This window comes from Hemitrygon akajei, chromosome 27, assembly GCF_048418815.1.
Source record: "Hemitrygon akajei chromosome 27, sHemAka1.3, whole genome shotgun sequence".
Taxonomy (NCBI): Eukaryota; Metazoa; Chordata; class Chondrichthyes; order Myliobatiformes; family Dasyatidae; genus Hemitrygon; species Hemitrygon akajei.
Genome location: NC_133150.1, coordinates 20,191,660 through 20,215,037, shown reverse-complemented (window position 1 = coordinate 20,215,037; position 23,378 = coordinate 20,191,660). Strand labels below are relative to the sequence as shown.

At 39.7% G+C, this 23,378-nt stretch overlaps 2 protein-coding genes across 2 annotated transcripts in view; one reads left to right on the top strand and one right to left on the bottom strand.

Annotated features, from left to right (window-relative positions):
* The window catches only part of LOC140717166 (promotilin-like), a 69,592-nt gene that overhangs the window by 3,438 nt on the left and 42,776 nt on the right, over positions 1 to 23,378 (top strand). The window lies entirely within an intron of this gene.
* Positions 12,497 to 21,643, bottom strand: LOC140717164 (green-sensitive opsin-like). Its single transcript, XM_073030453.1, has 5 exons — positions 21,207 to 21,643; positions 20,788 to 20,956; positions 15,563 to 15,728; positions 15,209 to 15,448; positions 12,497 to 13,501 (listed from the first exon to the last, which is right to left on the bottom strand). The coding sequence occupies exons 1-5, from the start codon at positions 21,565 to 21,567 to the stop codon at positions 13,373 to 13,375; spliced, it is 1,065 nt and encodes a 354-aa protein (XP_072886554.1). The 5' UTR covers positions 21,568 to 21,643; the 3' UTR covers positions 12,497 to 13,372.

Here is a 23,378-nt window from a genome sequence, read left to right as displayed (position 1 = left end):
ATACTCTTTTCCATAGATGCTGCCTGGCCTGCTGAGTTCCTCAAGTATTTTGTGTGTTTTGCTTGGATTATCAGAATCTCAGATTTTCTCTTGTCTTTAATTCTAAACTGTTTTCATTTCTTCTGCAAGGAATAGATCATTTCTTTTGAAGCATCCCATTTCAGATTATATAATCAAAGCAAGTTATGGAAATTGATTTGCAGGTAGGAATAGCAGTGGATTTATGATTCTTGAAAGGTAAGTCAGTGAAGATTATAAGACCTTAAGGTTTATGAACAGAATTAGGCCATTTGGTCTGCTTTGACATCGCATCATAGCTGATCCATTTCCCTCTCAGCCTCAGTCTCCTGCCTTCTCCCCCTATTCCTTCATACCCTGACTAATCAAGAATATATCAACTTCTGTCATAACCATACCCAATGATTTCATCTGCCATTTCATTGTCCTCCATTGCTACCCCTCCAGCGTCATTTTCCACCTGTCTGATATCTTCTCTCACCTCTCTTTTACACTTTCTATATCTGTAGAAACTTTTGGTATCCTCGTTTATATTATTGGCTAGCATAACTTCATATTTCATCTTTACCTTTATGACTTTTTGAGTTGCCTTCTGTTGGTTTCTAAAAGCTTCCCAATCCTCTAACTTTCCAGTATTATTTGCTCTATTACATGCCCTATCTTTGGCTTTTATGTTGGCCTTGACTTCTCTTGTCAGCCACGGTTGTGTCATTCCACCTTTAGAATACTTCTTTTTTGGGATGTATCTATCCTGTTCCTTCCAAATTGCTCCCAGAAGCTCCAGCCATTGCTGCTCTGTCATCATCCCTGTTAGTATTCCCTTCCAATCAATTTTGGCCAGTTCCTCGCTGAATCCTCTGTAATCCCGTTTCTCCACTGTAATACTGATACATCTGGCTTTAGCCTCCCACTCCCAAATTACAGGAGTCAGAATCAGGGTTAATATCACTGGCATATGTTATGAAATTTGTTGTTTTTGTGGCAGTAGTGCATAATAATAAAGACTGTGAATTGCAGTAATTCACTATCCATTCGGAAATTTGATGGCAGAGGGGAAGAAGCTGTTCCTAAATTGTTAACTGTGTACCTTCAGGCTTCTATCATATTATGATCATTGTTCCCTCTGAGTTCCTTTACCTTAAGCTCTCTAATCAATTCCAGCTCATTGCACAACACACAATCCAGAACTGCTGATCCCCTAGTGGGCTCAACCATGAGATGCTCTAAAAAGACATCTCATAGGCATTCTACAAATTCCCCCTCTTGGGATTCAGCACCAATTTTCCAAATCGACCTGCATATTGAAACTCCCCATGACTATCATAACTTTCCCCTTTTGACATGCATTTTCAATCTCCCATTACAATTTGTCAACCACATCTTTGCTACTGTTCGGACATCTGACTGTAACTCCCATCGAGGTCTTTTTATCCTTGCTGTTTCTTATCTCTATCCACGACAATTCGACACCTTCTGATCCTATGCCACCTCTTTCTAATGATTTGATCTTTTTTTTTTACCAACAACGCCCCTCCTACACCCTCTGGTACCTGCCTGTCCTTTCGATACAATGTGTACCCTTGGACGTTAAGCTCTCAGCTATAATCTTCTCTCAGACATGATTCAATGATGCCCACAATGTCATGCATGCCAATCTGTAACTGCACTACAAGTTCATCTGCCTTATTCTGGGTGTTGCGTGCATTCAGATATAACACCTTCAGTCCTGTATTCATCACCCTCCTCAGTTTTGTTCCCCAGTTACGTTGGAACTCATCCTGTTGACTGTAATTTTGCCCTATCATCAGCGCTGCTTGCTTGCAGCCCCACTACATGCTGCCTCTGTTTGTAAACCGAGTACCCTAACCTTTGCCCTATCACTCAGGTTCCCATCCCCCTGCCAAATTAGTTTAAACTCTCCCAAACAGCTCTAGCAAACCTGCCCACAAGGATATTGGTCCCCCTCAGGTTCAGGTGTAACCCTTCTCTTTTGTACAGGACGTTATCTTCCCCGGGAGAGATCCCAATGGTCCAAAAACCTGAAGCACTGGCCCCTGCTCCAGTTCCTCAACCATGCATTCACCTGCCAATTCCTCCTATTCTCACCCTCACTGGCACTTGGGCACAGGCAGCAATCCAGTGATCACTACCATGGAGGCCCTTCCTTTCAGCTTTCTACCTAGTTCCTTCAAACTTTAGCACTTCCCGTGTCATTGATACCAATACGTATCTGACTGATCACTCTCCCCCTTTAGAATGCCTTGAACCCGATCCGAGACATCCTTGACTCCGGTACCTGGCAGGCAACATGCCACCTGGGCTTCTCATCGCCCCCACAGAATCTCATCTCAATTCCTCTAACTATGGAATCTCCTATCACTACTGCGTTCCTCTTCACCTCTCTTCTCTTCGAGTCATGGCATCAGAGTCAGTGCCAGAGACCCATTTGCTGTGCCTCCACCTAGTATGTCTTCCCCCTCAATAATATCCAAAGAGGAATATTTATTATTCAGGGGAACGGCCACAGGGGTACCCTGCACTGGCTGCCCATTTACTTCCTCCTCCTGACAGTCACCCATTTAACTGCCTCCTGCCATCGAGGGGTGACTACCTCCCTGTAACTCCTATCTATTACTTCCTCACAGGACAGACAACCGGAGGATAGCCAATATTGTTCCACTGTTTTAAAAAAGTCTCTGAACAGAAACCAGAGAATTATAAGCTGGTGAGTCTGACATCAGTTGTGGGAAAGTTATTGGAAGGTATTCTAAGGGACTGGGTATATAAATATTTGGATAGACATGGACTGATTCAGGATAGTCAGCATGGCTTAGTTCATGGTTGGTCATGTCTAACCAATCTTATAGAGTTTTTTGAGGAAGTTACCAGGAAAGTGGATAAAGGCAAGGCAGTGGATGTTGTCTACAAGGATTTTAGTGAGGCATTTGACAAGGTCCAGCATGGTAGGCTGGTCAAGAAAGTTCAGTTACTCGACATTCAGGATGGGATAGTAAATTGGATTAGACATTGGCTTTGTGGGAGAAGGCAGAGGCTGGTAGTAGGGGGTTGCCTCTCTGACTGGAGGCCTGTAACTAGTAATGTGCTACAGGGATCAGTTCTGGGTCCTTTGTTGTGTCTTCTATATCAATGATCTGGATGTTAATGTGCTTAACTGGATCAGCAAATTTGTGGAAGACACCAAGATTGGCAGTGTAGTGGACAGTGAGGAATGCTATCATGGCTTACAGAGGGATCTGCATTGGCTGAAAAATGTCAGACAAGTGCAAGGTTTTGCCCTTCATTAGGACCAAACCAGGTAGGTCTTACACAGTGAACGGTAGGGCACTGAGGAGTGTTGTAGCACAAAGGGATCCCGGAAGACAAGTACATAATTCATTATAAGTAGTAACACAGGTAGATAGGGTCGTAAAGAAAGTTTTTGGCATGTTGGCCTTCATAAGCCAATCTATTGAGCACAGGAGATGGGATGTTATGTTGAAATTGTATAAGATGTTAGTGAGGCCTAATTTGGAGTATAGTGTGCAGTTTTGGTCACCTACCTACAGGAAAGCTATAAACAAGGTTGAAAGAGTGCAGAGAAAATTTACAAGGATGTTTCCAGGACTGAAGGACCTGAGTTATAAGGAAAGATTGAAAAGGTTAGGACTGTATTCTTTAGAACATAGAAGATTGAGAGGAGATTTGATAGAGGAATACAAAATACGAGATGCATAGATAGGGATAATGCAAGCAGGCTTTTTTCACTGAAGTTGAGTAGGACTACAACCAGAAATCATGGCTTAAGAGTGAAAGGTGAGAACTTTAAGAGGAACAATAGACAATAGACAATAGGTGCAGAAGTAGACCATTCGGCCCTTCGAGCCTGCACCACCATTTTGAGATCATGGCTGATCAATTCCTATCAATACCCGGTTCCTGCCTTGTCCCCATCTTCCTTGATTCCCCTATCCATAAGGTACCTATCTAGCTCCTTCTTGAAAGCATCCAGAGAATTGGCCTCCACTACCTTCCGAGGCAGTGCATTCCAGACCCCCACAACTCTCTGGGAGAAGAAGTTTTTCCTTAACTCTGTCCTAAATGACCTACCCCTTATTCTCAAACCATGCCCTCTGGTACTGGACTGTCCCAGCATCTGAAACATATTTCCTGCCTCTATCTTGTCCAATCCCTTAATAATCTTATATGTTTCAATCAGATCCCCTCTCAATCTCCTTAATTCCAGCGTGTACAAGCCCAGTCTGTCTAACCTCTCTGCGTAAGACAGTCCAGACATCCCAGGAATTAACCTCGTGAATCTACGCTGCACTTCCTCTACAGCCAGGATGTCCTTCCTTAACCCTGGAGACCAAAACTGTACACAATACTCCAGGTGTGGTCTCACCAGGGCTCTGTACAAATGCAAGAGGATTTCCTTGCTCTTGTACTCAATTCCCTTTGTAATAAAGGCCAACATTCCATTAGCCTTCTTCACTGCCTGCTGCACTTGCTCATTCACCTTCAGTGACTGATGAACAAGGACTCCGAGATCTCTTTGTATTACTCCCTTACCCAACTCTATACTGTTCAGATAATAATCTGCCTTCCTGTTCTTACTCCCAAAGTGGATAACCTCACACTTATTCACATTAAACGCCATCTGCCCACTCACCCAGCCTATCCAAGTCACCTTGAATTCTCCTAACATCCTCATCACATGTCACACTGCCACCCAGCTTAGTATCATCAGCAAATTTGCTGATGTTATTTTCTATGCCTTCATCCAAATAGTTAACATAAATGGTAAACAGCTGTGATCCCAATACCGAGCCCTATGGCACCCCACTAGTCACCACCTGCCATTCCGAGAAACACCCATTCACCGCTACCCTTTGCTTTCTATCTGCCAACCAGTTTTCTATCCATGTCAATGCCTTCCCCCCGATGCCCTGAGCTTTGATTTTACCCACCAATCTTCTATGTGGGACCTTATCAAATGCCTTCTGAAAATCGAGGTACACTACATCCACTGGATCTCCCCCGTCTAACTTCCTGGTTACATCCTCGAAAAACTCCAACAGATTAGTCAAGCATGATTTACCCTTGGTAAATCCATGCTGGCTCGGCCCAATCCTATCACTGCTATCTAGATATGCCACTATTTCATCCTTAATAATGGACTCTAGCATCTTTACCACCACCGATGTCAGGCTGACAGGTCGATAGTTCTCTGTTTTCTCCCTCCCTCCTTTCTTAAAAAGTGGGATAACATTAGCCATTCTCCAATCCTCAGGAACTGATCCTGAATCTAAGGAACATTGGAAAATGATTACCAATGCATCCGCAATTTCCAGGGCCACCTCCTTTAGTACCCTAGGGTGCAGACCATCTGGACCTGGGGATTTGTCAGCCTTCAGTCCCATCATTCTTTTCATCACCGTTTCCTTCCAAATGTCAATCTGTTTCATTTCCTCTGTTACCCTATGTCCTTGGCCCATCCATACATCTGGGAGATTGCTTGTGTCTTCCTTAGTGAAAACAGATCTAAAGTACTCATTAAATTCTTCTGCCATTTCTCTGTTTCCCATAACAATTTCACCCAATTCATTCTTCAAGGGCCCAACATTGTTCTTAACTATCTTCTTTCTCTTCACATACCTATAAAAGCTTTTGCTATCTTCCTTTATATTCCTGGCTAGCTTGCATTCGTACCTCATTTTTTCTCCCCGTATTGTCTTTTTAGTTAAGTTCTGTTGTTCCTTAAAAACTTCCCAATCATCTGTCCTCCCACTCACCTTAGCTCTGTCTCTTTCCTTTTTTTTAATGCTATGCAGTCTCTGACCTCCTTTGTCAACCACTGAGGCCCCTTTCCCCCCTTTGAATCCTTCCTTCTCTGGGGGATGAACTGATTTTGCACCTTGTGCATTCCCAAGAATACCTGCCATTGCTGTTCCACTGTCTTTTCTGCTAGGTTATCCGTCCAGTCAACTTTGGCCAGCTCCTCCCTCATGGCTCCATAGTTTCCCCTGTTCATCTGCAACACTGACACCTCCGAGCTGCCCTTATCCTTCTCAAATTGCAGATAAAAGCTTATCATATTGTGATCACTACCGCCTAATGGCTCCTTTACTGTGAGATCGCTTATCAAATCCTGTTCATAACACTAAATCCAGAATAGTCTTGTCCCTGGTCGGCTCTCGTACAAGTTGTTCCAAGAATGCATCCCGTAGGCACTCTACAAACTCCCTATCCTGTGGTCCAGCACCAACCTGATTCTCCCAGTTCACCTGCATGTTGAAATCCCCCATAACTACTGCGACATTACCTTTGCCACATGCCAATGTTAACCCCCTATTCAACTTGCACCCAATATCCATGCTACTGTTTGGTGGCCTGTAGACAACACCCATTTGGGTCCTTTTGCCCTTACTGTTCCTCAGTTTTATCCACACAGACTCTACTTCTCCTGACCCTATGTCCCCTCTTGCAAAGGACTGAATCTCATTCCTCACCAACAGGGCCACCACACCCCCTCTGCCCACATTTCTGTCCCTACAATAGCACTTATACCCTTGTACATTCATTTCCCAGGTCTGATCTCCCTGTAGCCACGTCTCCGTTATCCCAACAACAACGTGAAGGGAAACTTATTCACCCAGAGGGTTTGTGAAAATGTGGGATGAGCTGCCAGCACAAGTGGTGCATGGAAGTTTAAGATTAGTTTGGATAGGTACATGGATAGCAGGGATATGGAGGGCTATGGTCCTGGTGCAGATCAATGGGAGTAGGCAGCTTAAATGGTTTTGGTATGGCCTAGATGGGCTGAAGGGCCTCTTTATGTGCTGTACTCCGCTATGACACTTGACTAGGTCTCCTGTATGATCCTAAGGTCATCGAACTGCAGCTCCAGTCCCTTAACATGTTCTCTGAGGAGCTGCAGCTTGGTGCACATGGTGCAGATGTGATTATCTGGGAGGCTGGCAACCTCACAGAAATCCTACTTCTCACATACAGAACAAAACATTGCCTGTAGAACCATTTTCACTGTACTACCTGTGCCCTGACAGATGAGGAATGAAGAATAAAGATGAAGAAGAAACTTACCAGATACGTGCCTCACTCAAGCCTGATCTCGCCGAAGTCTGCCGAGCCAAAGTCACTCCAACACCGGCCGGCCCACTCACACAATGGCCGCTCCGTTTGCCCCTGCCTTATTTGTATTTGCCCTTTCTAATGAAACCGATCCACTGTTTAGGCGCAACCCAATTCCAAAAACCTCCGCGATGCGCTGCCTTTTTTAATCTTCAGTCATAAACCTAAGTGAAATCATCTCTTCTATTCATGCTCCTATAATCTGCATGTTTTATTGAGTAGTTTTAATTTAATATATGGTTTTGATGAAGTAATTGCCTTAAATGATTTCCCAATACAAGGTTACTGGCTGAAAAGATTTGCTTTGGTATTTTCCTAGTTCTATTAGGAGTAGAGTGTATCAGAAGTGGGGAAGACTAGTAGGGCCAGGAAGGAAGTTAAACAATCTTTTGCAGTTGCTAATTCAGCCACTTCACCTGCCTCTTTCTATAAACATTTGATTTTGGACAACAACAACCTTTCTGTTAATGTCAGCAGAATGAAGGTCCTCATCATTGAATCCAGGAAGCAGAATGGACTATATCCCACTGTCTGTATTCGTGATGTTGATGTGGAAATAGTTCAGACCTTCACATTCTAAAGCCTGAATATCACCAACAATTTGTTCAGGACCAGACACGTGGATGGTAAGGCAGAGAAAGCACACTGACACCTCTACTTCCTCAGAATGCTATGAAAATTCAGCGTGTCCCAATAACGGTCGGTGGGCTGCAGAAAATTGTTCTAGATTTCCTCTTAAATATTCTTCTTTTGAACTACTTCTGCCGCAATCTGCAGCATGTAGATTTGCTCTTAACAATGGGCTTCAATGCTCTTCGAGTCTCACGATCAACTAAACAACCTGGACCTGGACCAGTCGATATGGCTGAAAGCGTGGCAGGAGAGGGTGAATCCAAAGCAGGCTGAAATGCAGAGGGATGTGGCTTCCTCTACCCTGTATCTTGTTGGTGAATGTGCAGTCACCTGGAGAAAAAAATTGACGATCTGAGGGCTAGACTGCTGTGTCAGAGGCGGATGAAACAGATCTCAATTGCTTGCCATGTTGAAACTTGGTTATGTGCGGATATGTTGGGCGCAGCAGTCAGACCAGTAAGATTTATGATTTTCGGAATGGACCAAACTGCATACTCTGTTAAGACAAAGGGAGATGGTGTGTGCTTTATGGTCAATTCTTGTTGGTGCTCTAACATGGTGGTTATGTTGAACTCGTGTTCCCCTTACTTGGAACACCTATCAATCAAATACAGACCATTCTATATTTGCCTTGGGAGTTATCATCCATGATTCTCACGGCAGCTTCTATACCACCAGTTGGCAACTATAAGCAAGCACAGTGTTGTCTGTAGACAAGAAACAGCCCATTCGCAATGCATTTCAAATTACAGTCGGAGCCTTCAAGTCTGGAGATCAAGAATGCCACAAGAGGTGCAGGTATGATCTCTGAAAAGCCATCTCATGGCCAAAGTGGAGATTTAGGACCGAACTGGAATCAACAAAGGATACTCGACAGCTGTGGCAGGGTTCTAAAACCATAACCTCCTATAAATTTAAATCAAGTGACAAAGGGGACAGCGGAGCCTTGCTTCCAGATGAGCTCATTGCCTTCTATGCTCACTTTGACTGTCAGAAGATAGAGAAACCATCACAAGGCCCCATATCCTATGATCCCATGATCTCAGTACCTGAAGCTGACGCACGAGCTGCCTTCGGGTGGATGAATCCAAGGAAAGCATCTGGACTGGATGTGGTACCTGGCCATGTATTGAAAACCATCTGGCTGGTGTGTTCAATGATATCTTTAATCTCTCACTTTGGCAGTATGTGGTACCCAACTGCTTCAAGCAAGCTTCAATTATATCAATGCCCAAGAAGAGTGTGGCAACCTGTCTCAATGACTATCACCCAGTTGCACTTACATCCACAGTAATGAAGTGCTTTGAGAGGCTGGTGATAAAGCATATGAGCTCCAGCATGAGAGGTGACTTGGTTCCACTCCAATTTGCCTACCTGAGCAAATTGATCCATCTCACAGCAGATACCATCTCACTGGCTCTTCACTCAACCCTGGAATATCACATCAGGACATGTTTTATTGATCACAGCTCATCATTTAATACCATTGTCCCCTCAAAACTAATCAATAAGCTCCAAGACCTTGGCCTCAGTCCCTCCTTGTGCATTTGGATTCTGGGTTTCCTCTCTTGCAGACCCCAGTTAGTTCAGATAGGCAAAAACATCTCCTCCATGATATTCATCAGCACAGCCCCCTGCTCTACTTGCTTTACACCTATGACTGTGTGCTACACACAGCTCCAAAACCAAATACAAGTTTGCTGATGACACCACTGGTGTGGGCCATATCAAAGGTGGTGATAAATCAGCATTCAGGAGGGAGATTGAAAATTTGGCTGAAGTGAATTTGACAATTCCTTGCCACTACTATTTCAGAGGACCTGTCCTGGACCCAGCATGTAAATGTAATTGCGAAGAAAGGACGGCTGCACCTCTACTTCCTTAGGAGTCTGCAGAGATTTGGCATGTCATCAAAAACTTCTATGGATGTGTAGCGGAGAGTGTATTAACTGGCTGCAGCCCTGCCTGGTATGAAAATGCCAATGCCTTTGAATGTAAAATCCTAGAAAAGTAGTGAATTCAGCCTAGTACATCAAAGGTAAAGCCCTCCCATGAAATGATGTCGTAGGAAAGCAGCATCCATCATCAGAGATCCTCACCACCCACATCAAGCTCTTTTCTCGCTGCTGCTATCAGGTATAAGGTACGGGAGACTCGGGACTCACACCACCAGGTTCAAGAACAGTTACTGCCCCTCAACCATCGAGCTCTTGAACAAAAGGGGACAACTACACTCACTTGCCCATCCATTGAGATGTTTTCACAATCAATGATCTCACTTTAAGGACTCTTTATCTTGTTATTTCATGTCCTTGTTATTTATTGCTATTTGTTTATATTTGCATTTGCACAGCTTGTTGTCTTCTCATTTATCTTTCATTGATCCTGTTATTGTTACTATTCTATAGGTTTGCTGAGTATGCCCACAGAAATCTGAATCTCAGGTTTGTATATGGTGACCTATATGTACTCTGATAATAAAATTTACTTTGAACTTTGACTCTTACCAAATTTTATTGATACCTAATTATTGATTTGAATGTATCACAGCTTGATGTCGCAATTGCTCTACCCAAGACCAGAAGTAATTGCAAAGAGTTATAAACCCAGCCCAGTCTAACATGCAAACCAAACTCCCTCCATTGACTCTGTCTACATGTCCCACTGCCTTGGAAAAATAGCTAACGTAATCATGGACTCTTTCACCCAGGTCCTTCTTTCTTCTCCTTTCTTCTGTTGGACAGCAAATTTTTTAAAAAAAGCTTGAGAGCATGTAGCACAAGACTGAAAGATGGCTTCTTATCAGACTCTTGAGCACATATCTTATAGAGCCAGAGTCATATAGCACAGAAACAGATCCTTTGACCCAACTGGCCATTGCTGAAGGAGATTTGCATCTCAGCCAGTCCCATTTGCCTGTGTTTGGGGCATATTTCTCTAAACCTTTCTTGTTCATATACCTGTCAGTATCCTTTTAAAGTTGTTTATGTACTTTACTCAACCACTTCCATTAGCAATTCTTTCCATTATAGTGACAGTTCTCTGGGTGCAAAAAAAAGTTGCTTCTCAGATTCCTATTAAATATTCCCCACTCACCTCAAACCTATGCCAGTTAGTTCTTGATTCTCCCACCCTAGGAAAAATGACTCTGCACGTTTACCCTATTTATTCTCCTTTATAATTTTATATATTTTTATATGCAATAGTAATGCAATATTCTTCTAAGAAATAGTAAAAAATTGCCCAACCCTCTGAACCTCTCTCCATTACTCAGTCCTTTGGGTCTCAGCAACATCCTTGTAAATCTCTGTACTCTATCCTGCTTAATGGCATTATACATACAGGAGGATGAATATTTCAAATGTGGCCATTGTAACGTCATGTACAACTGCAACGTGACATCCCAACTTCCCTTCTCAATATCCTGACTGAAGAAGGCCAGCAAGCCAAAAACTGTTTTCACCACACTGTGATGCTCTTTCAAGGAACTATGTATTTGTACATCCAGGTCTCTCTGTTCGACAGCACTCCTACCATTCATTGTGAAAGTCCTACCCACATTTGTATTCTCAAAATGCTTTTATACAAATTAAATTCCATTTGTCATATGCTGGCCCACTTACCCAGCTGATCAAGATCCTTCTGATAACCATCCCACTGACACCAGCTATTTTGGTGTTATCTGCAAACATACTAGCCATACCTTATAATGATTCTCATCCAAATCATTAAAGCAGATGACAAATATCAACGGGTCAGCACCAAGCCCTAGAGAACACCACTAGTCTTGGGCCTCCGGCTTGAAACACAACTTTCCATCATGCTGCTTATCCTGCCAAGTTCCTCCAGCATTTTGTGTGTGGTGCTTTGGATTTCCAGCATCTGCATATTTTCTCCTGTTTGTGAACCTTCCACCATTACCTGACACTTCCTACTATCAAGTTAGTTCTGTATCAGTTTTCTATCTTCCCAGGTCCCACTGCAATCTAACATTTCATAGCAGAACTTACCAACGAACTTAGTGAAGTCCATATTGGCCATATCTACCATCCTGCCCTCATCAACCTTCTCAGTAACTACTTCAAAAAATTAGTCAAATTGGTGGGAGTTGATCTCCATGCATAATACATCATCTCCCATGCACAAATATGATCTTCAAAATATAACACTCAGGTTGCAAGGGTCTCATTCATAGATACAGCTTTGGAAGCGCAACATATTCTCTGATAACTGAAACTGATGAGTTTCAAATTTACAGAAATGATGAAACAACACCGTAACCTGTGATGCTTGTATTTATTTCTAAAACAAGTTGACTTTACAAACATTTTTCACAATATATATGCTGTTTTATATATAAAAATATACAGTGATGGTGCCATGTTTTAATCATTTTCTGCATAAATGATTAAAAATGCAAACAGAAATCAATTCTTCCAGTAAATCAGAAATAGTCTATCACTGACTGTTAATTATAAGTGCTATGTACAATGAAAATCCACATTATGGACACTTTCCTAACTAGAAAGCTTGTTCTATTGTTACATGTTCTTTTCCAACAATATATTTTATGTACATTGTACATCTGTGTTCTAACATACATTATGTTCCTGTTGATAGTGGAAACTGGAATATTGTTCTCCTTCATTGTAAAAATATTAAGAGAAATTAAGAGAAATTAAATATTAAGAAAATCAACCGCTTTCAACTGAATTTCATATATATTAAATGGGCTATGGTACTAAACCTTTGGGAGCCATTGTCTTATGAGAATTTCATCATTATTGATCAAAATTAATGAATTTCAGCATTATTTCATCATTAGTCATCATAAAACTTCTACGTAAAATGTGAAATTAAGGGATAAGATTGACCCAAGGTAATTTTTGTTTGTAGTTATTCTCCAGACTAGTTAATACTATAAAGTCTGAAGTTATTGATAGATTTTGTTTTAAATGGCATCAGGGGGCATTAATAATCAATCACATTGCATAGAACTGGATTTCGGTAAACAAAATTGTGTAGAAATGGCAAGTCTGACTTCTTAGAAAATGTTAGGGAGCCAGATGTGTTTTAACTGACAATTGATTAGCTTTCTTGGTCAGTTTGCTAATAGCCAGTTTTATTTAATGTACTTTCACATCTTGCTAATGTTAGGTCTAACTGACTGTTGAATTACTATGCCAATTATAGAAATGCTATGCTGCCATGCCCATAATCACGAGTGATTACCGTTCCCTGCAGCCGCGCAGTAACTGAAATGCTCCTGTGCACATAGCCTTTGTTGCCGTGCTGCTGGAACTTTCTTTTGTATAATGTTAATATAAAGAGCCATGTAGTTTTCAGCCCATGGAAACATTTCCTGCTCAAAGCAAAGGTTGGCCTGTGCAGCTGTTTAAAAAAAGAGGGAACATTGTTCTTTATGATTCTGATTGAAATATTGTGAATTAATAAAATTCACTCACTGCTTCAGTTTGTTCGAAAAGTTAAAGGAAAACAAAGGAAGATGCCAAATTGTTTTTGAATAAATGTACCAACAGTTGTTTGAAAATTAACATGATAAATTTTGTCTTTATGCTGGGGTAACCTGATTTGATGACACCGAAGAAACCTCTGTCTTGCTTTGAGATGACACTGTAGACTCATCATCTCCCAATGGATTTTTTCCACAGCACAGGGTGGTGATCATACAACTCCGGAACTAGAAACAGTTTAGAAATATTTTAAATTATTTAGATTATTGAAATATAAATTTGAGCTATTAATCAAAATAAAACAAAATAATTTGTGAAATATTCAACACCACTCCTTACGATGATTATTCACATCCTTAATTAAAATTATTATAAACACAAGCAAAGATATTCTAAAACACATAAAACATTAAAAATATTTTAAACTATAAAAATAAAAAAAGCTATGGTATTTGTTCTTAGATTTTCCACAGAGTCCACCTAAAGTGTATTTAAATAAATGCCACAATTTTTGCATGTAAATTCCAAACATGCCGGCACATGCACCTGGAGAAAAAAATTCAGTTTTACTATCTACAGTTTTTTAATAAAAATTCCTCTTTAAGTTCAGTTAGTATATGTTAAAAGCCACTTTTTTATGTCTTACTTCTACTTAAGACCAGGAACTGAACTCCCCTTCCACCCCCCGTGCCTGTTCCAACTTTTAATGATATCATAGCTGATATATGATGCAATGCCACATTCCCAAGGTTTTCCACATCACTTCAAGTCTTTAGTCTTCTAAATTCAGCTTTGATTTTCAATTACATTTGATGTAATGAAAAATGTCAATTGAATTAAGTTTTCCATACTTCTACTGCCCCCTTTTGTAAGAAAAGGCTTTAGAGTGATATAATAAGTCCTTGTCCCAGTCTGACTTCAGCCCTTATGTTTTCCAATTTTACAAAAATAAAGAATAGTTATCCATTATACGACATTCATTTTCCATGATATTATAATGATTTTTAATCTTAAAAATTAAAATCTATTGTATGTGCTAATAAATAACAAAAAATATTAAAGTGTTGGCATTGCCCGTACAAGTCTTTCCCCCTTTAATCCCTACTAAGCTTAAGTGCATCCTTGAACACATAATCTTGGACCAGGAGATCTATCAGTTTGTTCTATTTCATCATTTACAACTGATCTTTGGCAGACCAAACATTTTCGTCCAATGGGTAAGCTCTCAGCAGCTGCAGGTGTTGGTTTCAGTGTGTTTTCTTCATATACAGCTCAAAAAAATATTGAACTCTCCATTACACAGCTGTCTGGTCATCACACCTCTTTAAAGATCTTGGTAGGCACATCTAGGTACTTGATGCTTACATACAAGTTCTTGTTCTCAACACAGTAGTAATGAGGTTCCAACTGAGCTCTTCGCACCACGAGTCAAGCAAGCTCTTGGTGCTTGTCTGAAAGTAATGATCTTTATTTTTGGATGGATCATCATTCTTCCCAATTATTATTCATTATTTTAAGAAAACTGTGCTCTATTTTATCTTATCCTATTTAGATCAAAGTTAATTATGTCTCATTTGCCACAATAGTCCCCTACCATGCTGAGCTCTTCCTCCTACATTATGTGATGGCTACCTAATTCTAGAATCTTAGCAGTTGCTTCAATTTTCTTCTTTTTCTTGCATTAAATTTACCATATTATGGTTGATTTCCAATATATCATTGTGCATCAATAGACCTGGGTCAAATCTATATCTAACCTACACCTTGTATTCTCTAGTCATATTGTTGTAGAAAACTGTCTTATTCTAGATTAATCTAAAAGTAAAATAATACTAAGCCATGAATGAAGATATTGGACTTGCAAGTGTATTTTATATTTCCAGTAAGCAATTTTGGCACTTCACTTTCACACTCAAACAGATGAAAGATCATACCTGCTTGTTCATTAACACGTAGATGATTGGATTATAAACTACTGAACTTTTGGAGAAGAATGCAGGAACAGTCATAAATCCGGCAGAAAACTCTGCTCCCTGATTCATGAAGATCCAGGCTGCTACTGAGGCATACGGTAACCAGGCAGTAAGAAAACCAACGACCATTAAGATCACCATGCGGGTGACTTCCTTCTCAGCCTTCTGTGTAGTGGCAGATTCCTGTTGCTGTGCTGCAGCCTAAACAAAGCAATGTTTCATATTTTTGAATTACTCTGGTTATTTAAATTGAAACTTGATTATTTTGTAAATGTAGATTGAATAAATAATTGCATGTGGACATGTGATGCTTACCTCCTTTACTTTACATATCAAATTTCCATAAGAAAAGAATATGAGGGTAATGGGAACCATAAAATAAAGGACAAACAGATATATTACATAAGATTCATTGTTGTAATGTGGATTCCTGGTGTAGTAATCTGGACCGCAAGAGCATTGATATCCTTCTGGAATGTACCTGAAAGAGAAACGATAACAAACAATGTTCAAAAAGTCCAATTATACCATGTCTTTTTGAAGAAGTATCAGAATCAGAATCAGGTTTATTATCACCGGCATGTGACGTGAAATTTGTTAACTTAGCAGCAGCAGTTCAATGCAATACATAATCTAGCAGAAAAAAATAATAATAAATAAAATGTTTAAAAATAATAAATAAACAAATCAATTACATATATTGAACAGATTAAAAAATGTGCAAAAACAGAAATACTGTATATTAAAAAAAGTGAGGTAGTGTTCAAAGATTCAATGTCCATTTAGGAATCGGATGGCAGAGGGGAAAAAGCTGTTCCTGAATCACTGAGTGTGAGCCTTCAGTCTTCTGTACCTCCTCTCTGATGGTAACAGTGAGAAAAGGACTTGGCCATGGTGCTGGAGGTCCTTAATAATGGACGCTGCCTTTCAGAGACTCCACTCCCTAAAGATGTCCTGGGTACTTTGTAGGCTAGTACCCAAGATGGAGCTGACTAGATATACAAGCTTCTGTAGCTTCTTTCATAGAACTCCTTCCTTGAAATGTCAACTCCCAACTAAATCTGTCATAAATGAAAGAGTCCATATGGCTTCCATTTGGCAATGACAAATGAGATGAATAATTTACTGGTCATTTCCTCAAGCTCCACTACTCTATAAACATTCAATTCAATCTACAACGATATTTAGTTGCTCCTGGAGTCAGTACATGTTGAAGCAATTCATGCTAGAATTGTTCCTCATTTCTTGATGAGAAAGATAATTATGCTGGAGACCTATCAGCATTATCTAAATTATCCAATCTTCCAAAGTTCTCCACTGCCAAGGTAGATCATCAGAACAGCTGGAAATCCCACCCAATGAAAATGAAGAAAGATTTGAATAAAATATGAAATTCTCAGTCAAGATCAGTAGGAGCACAATCCATCAAAATGATAACAAATAGAGGCATTAGGTTTCCTAAAATGAGCCAAAAGAAGGCATCTCAGAATTTTTTTAAAAAATGAGCAGAAGTAATAACACAACCCCTTTGTGCCCCCTTTTATTAAACTACAGCTGATTTGACTGTAAATTAACTCCACTTGGATTTACTGAGTATGCCTGCAATAAAATGAATCTCAGGGTTGTGAATAGTGAGATTTATATACTTTGATAATAAATTTACTTTCAGCTTTGGACTTGGAACATTCTCAGATACCCATTGAAACCTTTCACTTCCTTTCTGCCTTAAAAATGTTCGGTTACTTGTTTCTGCCGTCCTTTTGAGAAAGTTTTCCAAGGATTTACAAAGTTCTGAGAGAAGAAAATGCTTTCAGTCTGTCTTAAATTACAACATGTCTCCAATAATATTTTCTTTTTAGAACTGTTAATATGCCTTGTGGCCCATACCAATTTGGAAACAAATCCAATTTTGAATTACAATCCATTGTTTGTACCAAATGGAACAAGGAGTTGCAATGACAGCCACTGCATCCACTTTAACATTGCATTCAAATCCATACATTTATTTAAAAATGGGAAATTAATATGCAGAATATAATACTTTAAATATTTGTTGATGAATGTGTAAATATGATACCTCAAATCTTCAGTTTTTTATGGTAGTTGTTTGATGCCCATGCCCCTTTTATCCACATATAAGCCTGTCCACCTCTATATATATTCAACTCAGATTCAGTGAGAAATAAAGATTAGAATTTGAGAAACAAAAATAACAGAAGGAATGATAAGATAAAATAAATAAAACTCTCCAGCAGCAACTAAGATCAGAGGGAATGAGAGTCCATATTTGTAATTGACCATACCAGAGCAGATATTTAAAAATAATTAGTACTTTGTTTACACTTAGTCATCAGTAAGGTGACAAAAGGTACTGTCAATGGGGCTATCAAGAGTCACCTACTCGTGGGTGTCTAGTTTAGGTTTGGCTAGGAACACTGAGCATCACGGTGCTGGTTCAGGCCTGGACCAAAAAGCTGAATTCTACAATGAATCAAGAGGAAATGCCCTTGATATGAAGGAAGTATTTGGTCTCTAAATATTCTTGGCGAAACAGAAGCCAACGTCCATTAGGAGGAAAGTTGCACAAAATGCTTGTGGTTGGATGTTAATAATTCCAAACCCCAAGTCTCACTGCAGGTGTTCATATGTGCTAGACCCAACCATTTCAGCTGTATTTCAACAATTACAATTTTCAACAATCTCAAGGACAATTATGCTTGGCAATAAGTCACTGAGGTCCAGATTCTGAAAGCTAAAAAAAAACACATTCAAAGGATACTTAGCCAGACTTAAATTTCTAAAGCAAAGTTATTTCAAATCTACCCAAAGAATAGAGCAACCTTATACCATTCACTATACAGTACTTCAGTGAAAGAGGTTATTTTCACAAGGCTAGTGGTGAAGGGGCACAGAGTGGATAGGATTATTTGAATATTTGCATTTAATGATGCATTTCTCCCTTGTCTGAAATTGCTGTCCTGTCTGTGCACATGCCTATACTGATGCTTGTTTTTGAGTTTCATTAGGACCAGTAATCTAAAGTCATTACACCAACACAAATCCACCCAAGAAAGAAGAGATTGTCGCTGCAATTAAATCAATAAAGAACAGCCAGGATGTGACAATTTGAACACTAAACTCTTCAAAGCTGTACCAAAAGTTGCAACAGCCATCTTACAACTATTGTTTACCATAATCTGGGAAGGGGGACAAGTACCCAAGGAATGGACAAAGGGAGTTATTGTTAGGATCCTGAAGAAAGGAGAGTGAAGTGATTGCAACAACTGGTGTGGCATCACCCTTTTGTCAGTGCCCAGAAAGATTCTCACCAGAGTCATTGCCCAACCGATGACAGATGCTGTTGATGTGTGCTTGAGGAAGGAGCAAGCTAGCTTCAGGAAGACAGAGGCTGTGCTGAACAGATCTTCACAATGCATAACATCGTAGAGCTGAGCACACAGTGCAGAGAAAACTGTACGTAGATCATACAGGATCCCTTCCAAAATTGTCCAACTTTTCCAGACTTCTTATATTAATCTCACTTGCACAGTTGGGGACTGCAATTTGAGCTTTGAAGTCAAGACAGGAGTCAGACAAGCCTGTGTGATGTTGACGATATTGTTTAACCTCACAGTTGGCTGGGTTATGCAGCAAACAATGAAAAATAAGCAGAGAGGCATTAGGTGGACACTATTCTCTACTTTAGAAGATCTTGACTTTACAGATGACCTCGCATTACTCTCACATACACAACAGCACATGGAAAAGAAACCTCAACGCCTGTGTACTTTTGGTGAACAGGTTGGACTCAGAGTCAGCCAGAGAAAGACTGAGACCATGACCTTCAGTGTAGGGTGTCCTCCACCAGCCAAGGCATATGGTGTCGACTTACCCAGCAGCGGCAGATTCACCTACCTGGGCAGTATCATTGAGCAGGATGGTGGGACCAAAAGCGACATCCAGTGCAGACTCAAGAAAGCTAGAAACGTCCTCAGATCAATGAGCAACATATGGGAATCAACCAAGCACAGCGTTCACACCAAGGTGAAGCTGCACTGGAGCTGTGTTTTGTCCACCCTCTTGTATGGGTCAGAATGCTGGTGCATGACAGTGTCCGACCTTGCCAAGCTGTCACCTTTCCACACCATGAGCCAGTGGATGATCTTCCGTATTTTCTAGCCAAGAAAGATCTCCAGGACTTTCCAATATCTATATTGTTGTTGCCACTATTAGGTAAACATAACACATAAACACGGATGCTGTGAGAGGACATCTCAGGGGCTGAATATTTGTGTCAAATGTCTCACCTCTTGCCACACCAAAGCTTTCTTTCACTATTTATAAGGTGAACTTTAGGGTTAAGTAAGAATTCTGTCTACGCACCAGGAAAGTTCAAGCTCAGTGACACTCAAGAAGTTCAATAGTATTCAGAGTGAAATAGTCAGTTTGATAGGCACACTGTCACTTGTGTATTCACTTCCTCCATCTCCGGTATTGCTATTGCTATGTATAATGAGTTTCCTGCCACATGGGTTTATCCAGTTGCTCCGATTTCTCCCCCACATTCCAAAGCCGTACGGGTTAGGGTTAGTTAGTTATGGGCATTTTATGTTGGTGCCAAAAGCATGGTGAAACTTGTGGGCTGCCCCCTGCACATCCTTGGACTGTGGCAGTCATCGACACAAGTGAAATACTTCACTATATGTTTCTATGTTTTGGTGTACAAATGACTAATCTTTCATCTTTATTTACATTGCAACAATTTCCAAGACATCTTTGACAGAGTGCCGCATAACCATAACACTGATACCCCTATCACCTCTAAGTTCTTCTCCAAGTCATACACGATCAACAATTAAACTTTCAGCATATAACTCCATCAGTGTGTCAAAGTCCTTGAACTCCATAACTAAACAGTACTTCGGGAGCTCTCAAGTCTCAAAGGCATAGAGGTTTAAATTATTCATTTTCCCAAGAGCACTTAGGGATGAAAATTTAATGGTGGCTCCGGTATCCACATTCTCAACTTGTGTATGAATAAAGCAAAGAACATCTTTCATGGTGATTATAAATAGTTTCATTAACATAATAATAGGAAAATCTGGCCCATTTGTATATAATCCCTTAATTTAACATACATTTTAAGTGTGTGTTGCACCAGGGCTCAACCATTTAAATTTTCTAATGATTTTACACTGATGGTGGCCACTCTGAATTCACATCTTTAACCTTTAATGAAGCAGGTAGAGGCTCTCTCAAAGACTTAGGTAACATCTCTTGACTATGACTTTCCTATGAATGCATTTCTCAGATGAGTTTACAAAGTATATTCAACTCTGTCTTGAACAAGATAATGCTCTTTCATCCACAATAACTGACCAGATTTCGACAAGCAGTGCAAAGCAAGCATATTTCTCTGAAGCAACATCAATGTATGCTGAGATAGAGTTTGAGTACGGGACCAAGGGATCTCCATGTCTTATCCCCGTAAATGCTGTGAAATTGTAACAATAGTTTCATAGATTTAATACTTTGCTTACCTGGACCAACCAACCAGAGGAGGACTAGCGGCAGCTAGACCCAGGATCCAAGTGATTGCAATCCCTATCAGAGCATGGTTATTTCCAAACCTGAAATTCCCCATAGGTTTGCACACCACTATGTACCGTTCTATAGCCAAAACTACCAAGGACCAAAGGGCGACTTGGCCTGAAGAAAGAAAGTGCAATAAAATGAATAAGAGAAAATTGGGAAGGAAGAGACTTTTGAACAGATTATCAAATTAATTCCTTTATCAGTATGTCATTAATTTTATAAAGCATGGTACCAGAAAGCTTCCACAATTTGCAAAAAGCAACAATTAGAAATTAGAGTTCAATTTGTTCTTGACTATATATTTTATATTTAACATTCACAATATAATTCATTCAAATTCAGGACACAGTTTCAGTGTACTCACCACCAAGAGTTGCAAAGAAGCCTTCTACTGCACAGCCAGAGGGTCCCATGACAAAGTAACCATGTATGGCTGTGTAAAAAGTCACAACAAACCCAATGAGAACCATGAACAAATTGGCCACCGAAAGGTTCACTAAAATATAATTAAGGGGATGCCTTAATTTCTTGTGTTTGAAAGTGACCACCAGCGTCAAACCATTTATTGGTAGTCCGATGCCTATCAGTAAAAACATGTAGGCAGCAATGATGGAGAATTTCCAGGGTTCAGCCAGGTAATACTGAGGGTATTCATAAGGACTACGAACTACCCCAGTCCTGTTGGATAATGGGACGTAAAAATTTTCTCCTTCCGTACCATTCATCTTAAATGAAAAATACTAGCAGCACAAGTGTAAAATATCCCTAACTACTGTGAAAGTTGGCAAGAAAAGCAGCACTCTCAGGTCCTTGCATTAATTCAACACTTTATAGCCTTTTTAAGTAGTGTCAAGGATTGGGGGCAAGGGCAAAAAAGATTTAGTGGCATTGATGATTTAAGTACGATTTAAGAAGATACAGTAGTTTGACAAAACCTGGTAAAGCTCTTTAAGACTTTTCGTCATCTAAGGATTTCAACTGACGTGCAAAGGAAATGACTTATTACACTCTTTGAGATACTTTTAATGGTTACAATTACATTTATTCAGAAGGAAAGTGCTTGATTTTTGTTTCTATTTCCAACATAGTGAAGCTTTAACATAACCAAACCTGCGTCTAACAAGCTGGATCAAACAAATTGTTTGCCATGCGAAAATACATTAAGCATTAATATTTTGAACCTGCCAATATTTAATATGGGAATTGCTTAGCTCATTCATCTGAAATGCAGTTCTGCTGCTGACATTATTTGGATACTGATTATAACCTAATACAAAAGTGGTGATATTATAATATTGATTGTTGTATCAAAGTATTAACAAACAACAAATGCACATATTAAACAAATAATAGTAATTTAAAAGGCAATTACCTGGGACTTTTTAGCTTTAGTCGTTTACACAGTAAAGACTATACAAAGCTGTTCCCTGCAATTTTGAATCCGGTTAATCATAGCCAAGGAAAACAATCCACTTTCTTTTTTAAAAAAAGCATTCATCTGATCAGCATTTGCATTATAAGGAATAGCTACAACCATTAGAACAAAAACTTCAAAAGTAGCAACCACACAAATATTGCACTGTCATTGTTAACTCAATATTTGGAAATAAAAATTGACAAAAATTTTAAGTTTATAAAAGAGTAATAATGACAGGTGAATATACATTATTTTCTTTCTCCCCTTGCTTTCCAGTCCTGATGAAGGGTCTCAGCCTGAAACGTTGACTGTTTAGGCATCATTTCCATAGATGCTGCCTGACCTGCTGAGTTCCTCAAGCAGTTTATGTGAGTTGCTTTGGATTTCAAACATCTGCAGATTTTCTCATGTTTATGAAAATACATTATTACCTTGGTTTGTCAAAAGTTATTTTTTAATACTTTCAGATAATTATCATCCTGTGCATTATTGATTTTAATAGTTGGAGTCAATTTTTAAGTACCATCATTTTATTTACTTTTAGCCTGAAACTCCTTTTGTCACATTGATCCACTCAATGTCACAAAAGACATTTCACTCTTACGGACATCTCACTATCTGAAGTGGCAGATTTATCGTCAGGGAACAGACGCACAAGAGAATGCACAAATAATCTACCAATAACGCCAGATATCTTAAATAAAGAAACCAGTGAAATACTCTTGGCAACTTACATTACAGTTGGAATCAAAAATAAAAGTCGTAGCCCTTAATTTTACAATTTGACTGTTACTTTACAGACTGAACAAAGCAATAATAATACACAGGATTTGCTTCATTCAATGTTATTCAATTACCTGAGCAGTTCAGAATGTACTTATTATTCAGAATGTTTTCTTCACTACAGATTAGGGTTGAATATTCACAAAGGTTGGTGAATGTTAATTCCTTACTAAACCAGATGTCACCCTGTTTCCATCGTCGTTATCTATTTGCTCATATACACATTAAGCACTTTGGAGTCATATAATCTGCATATAAATACAAAACTGTTCATCTGTTTGATTTGCACCATCACTATTTGCCAGCAGCAAAATATTAATTTAATCCCATACACAT

Coding starts and splice junctions, on each gene's coding strand:
- LOC140717164 (XM_073030453.1), bottom strand. CDS start 21,567: ATGAATGGTACGGAAGGAGAAAATTTTTACGTCCCATTATCCAACAGG. Junction 20,957..21,206: donor CTTCTTTGCAACTCTTGGTG/GTGAGTACACTG, acceptor TTCTTTCTTCAG/GCCAAGTCGCCCTTTGGTCC. Junction 15,729..20,787: donor CCTCTGGTTGGTTGGTCCAG/GTAAGCAAAGTA, acceptor TTTCTCTTTCAG/GTACATTCCAGAAGGATATC.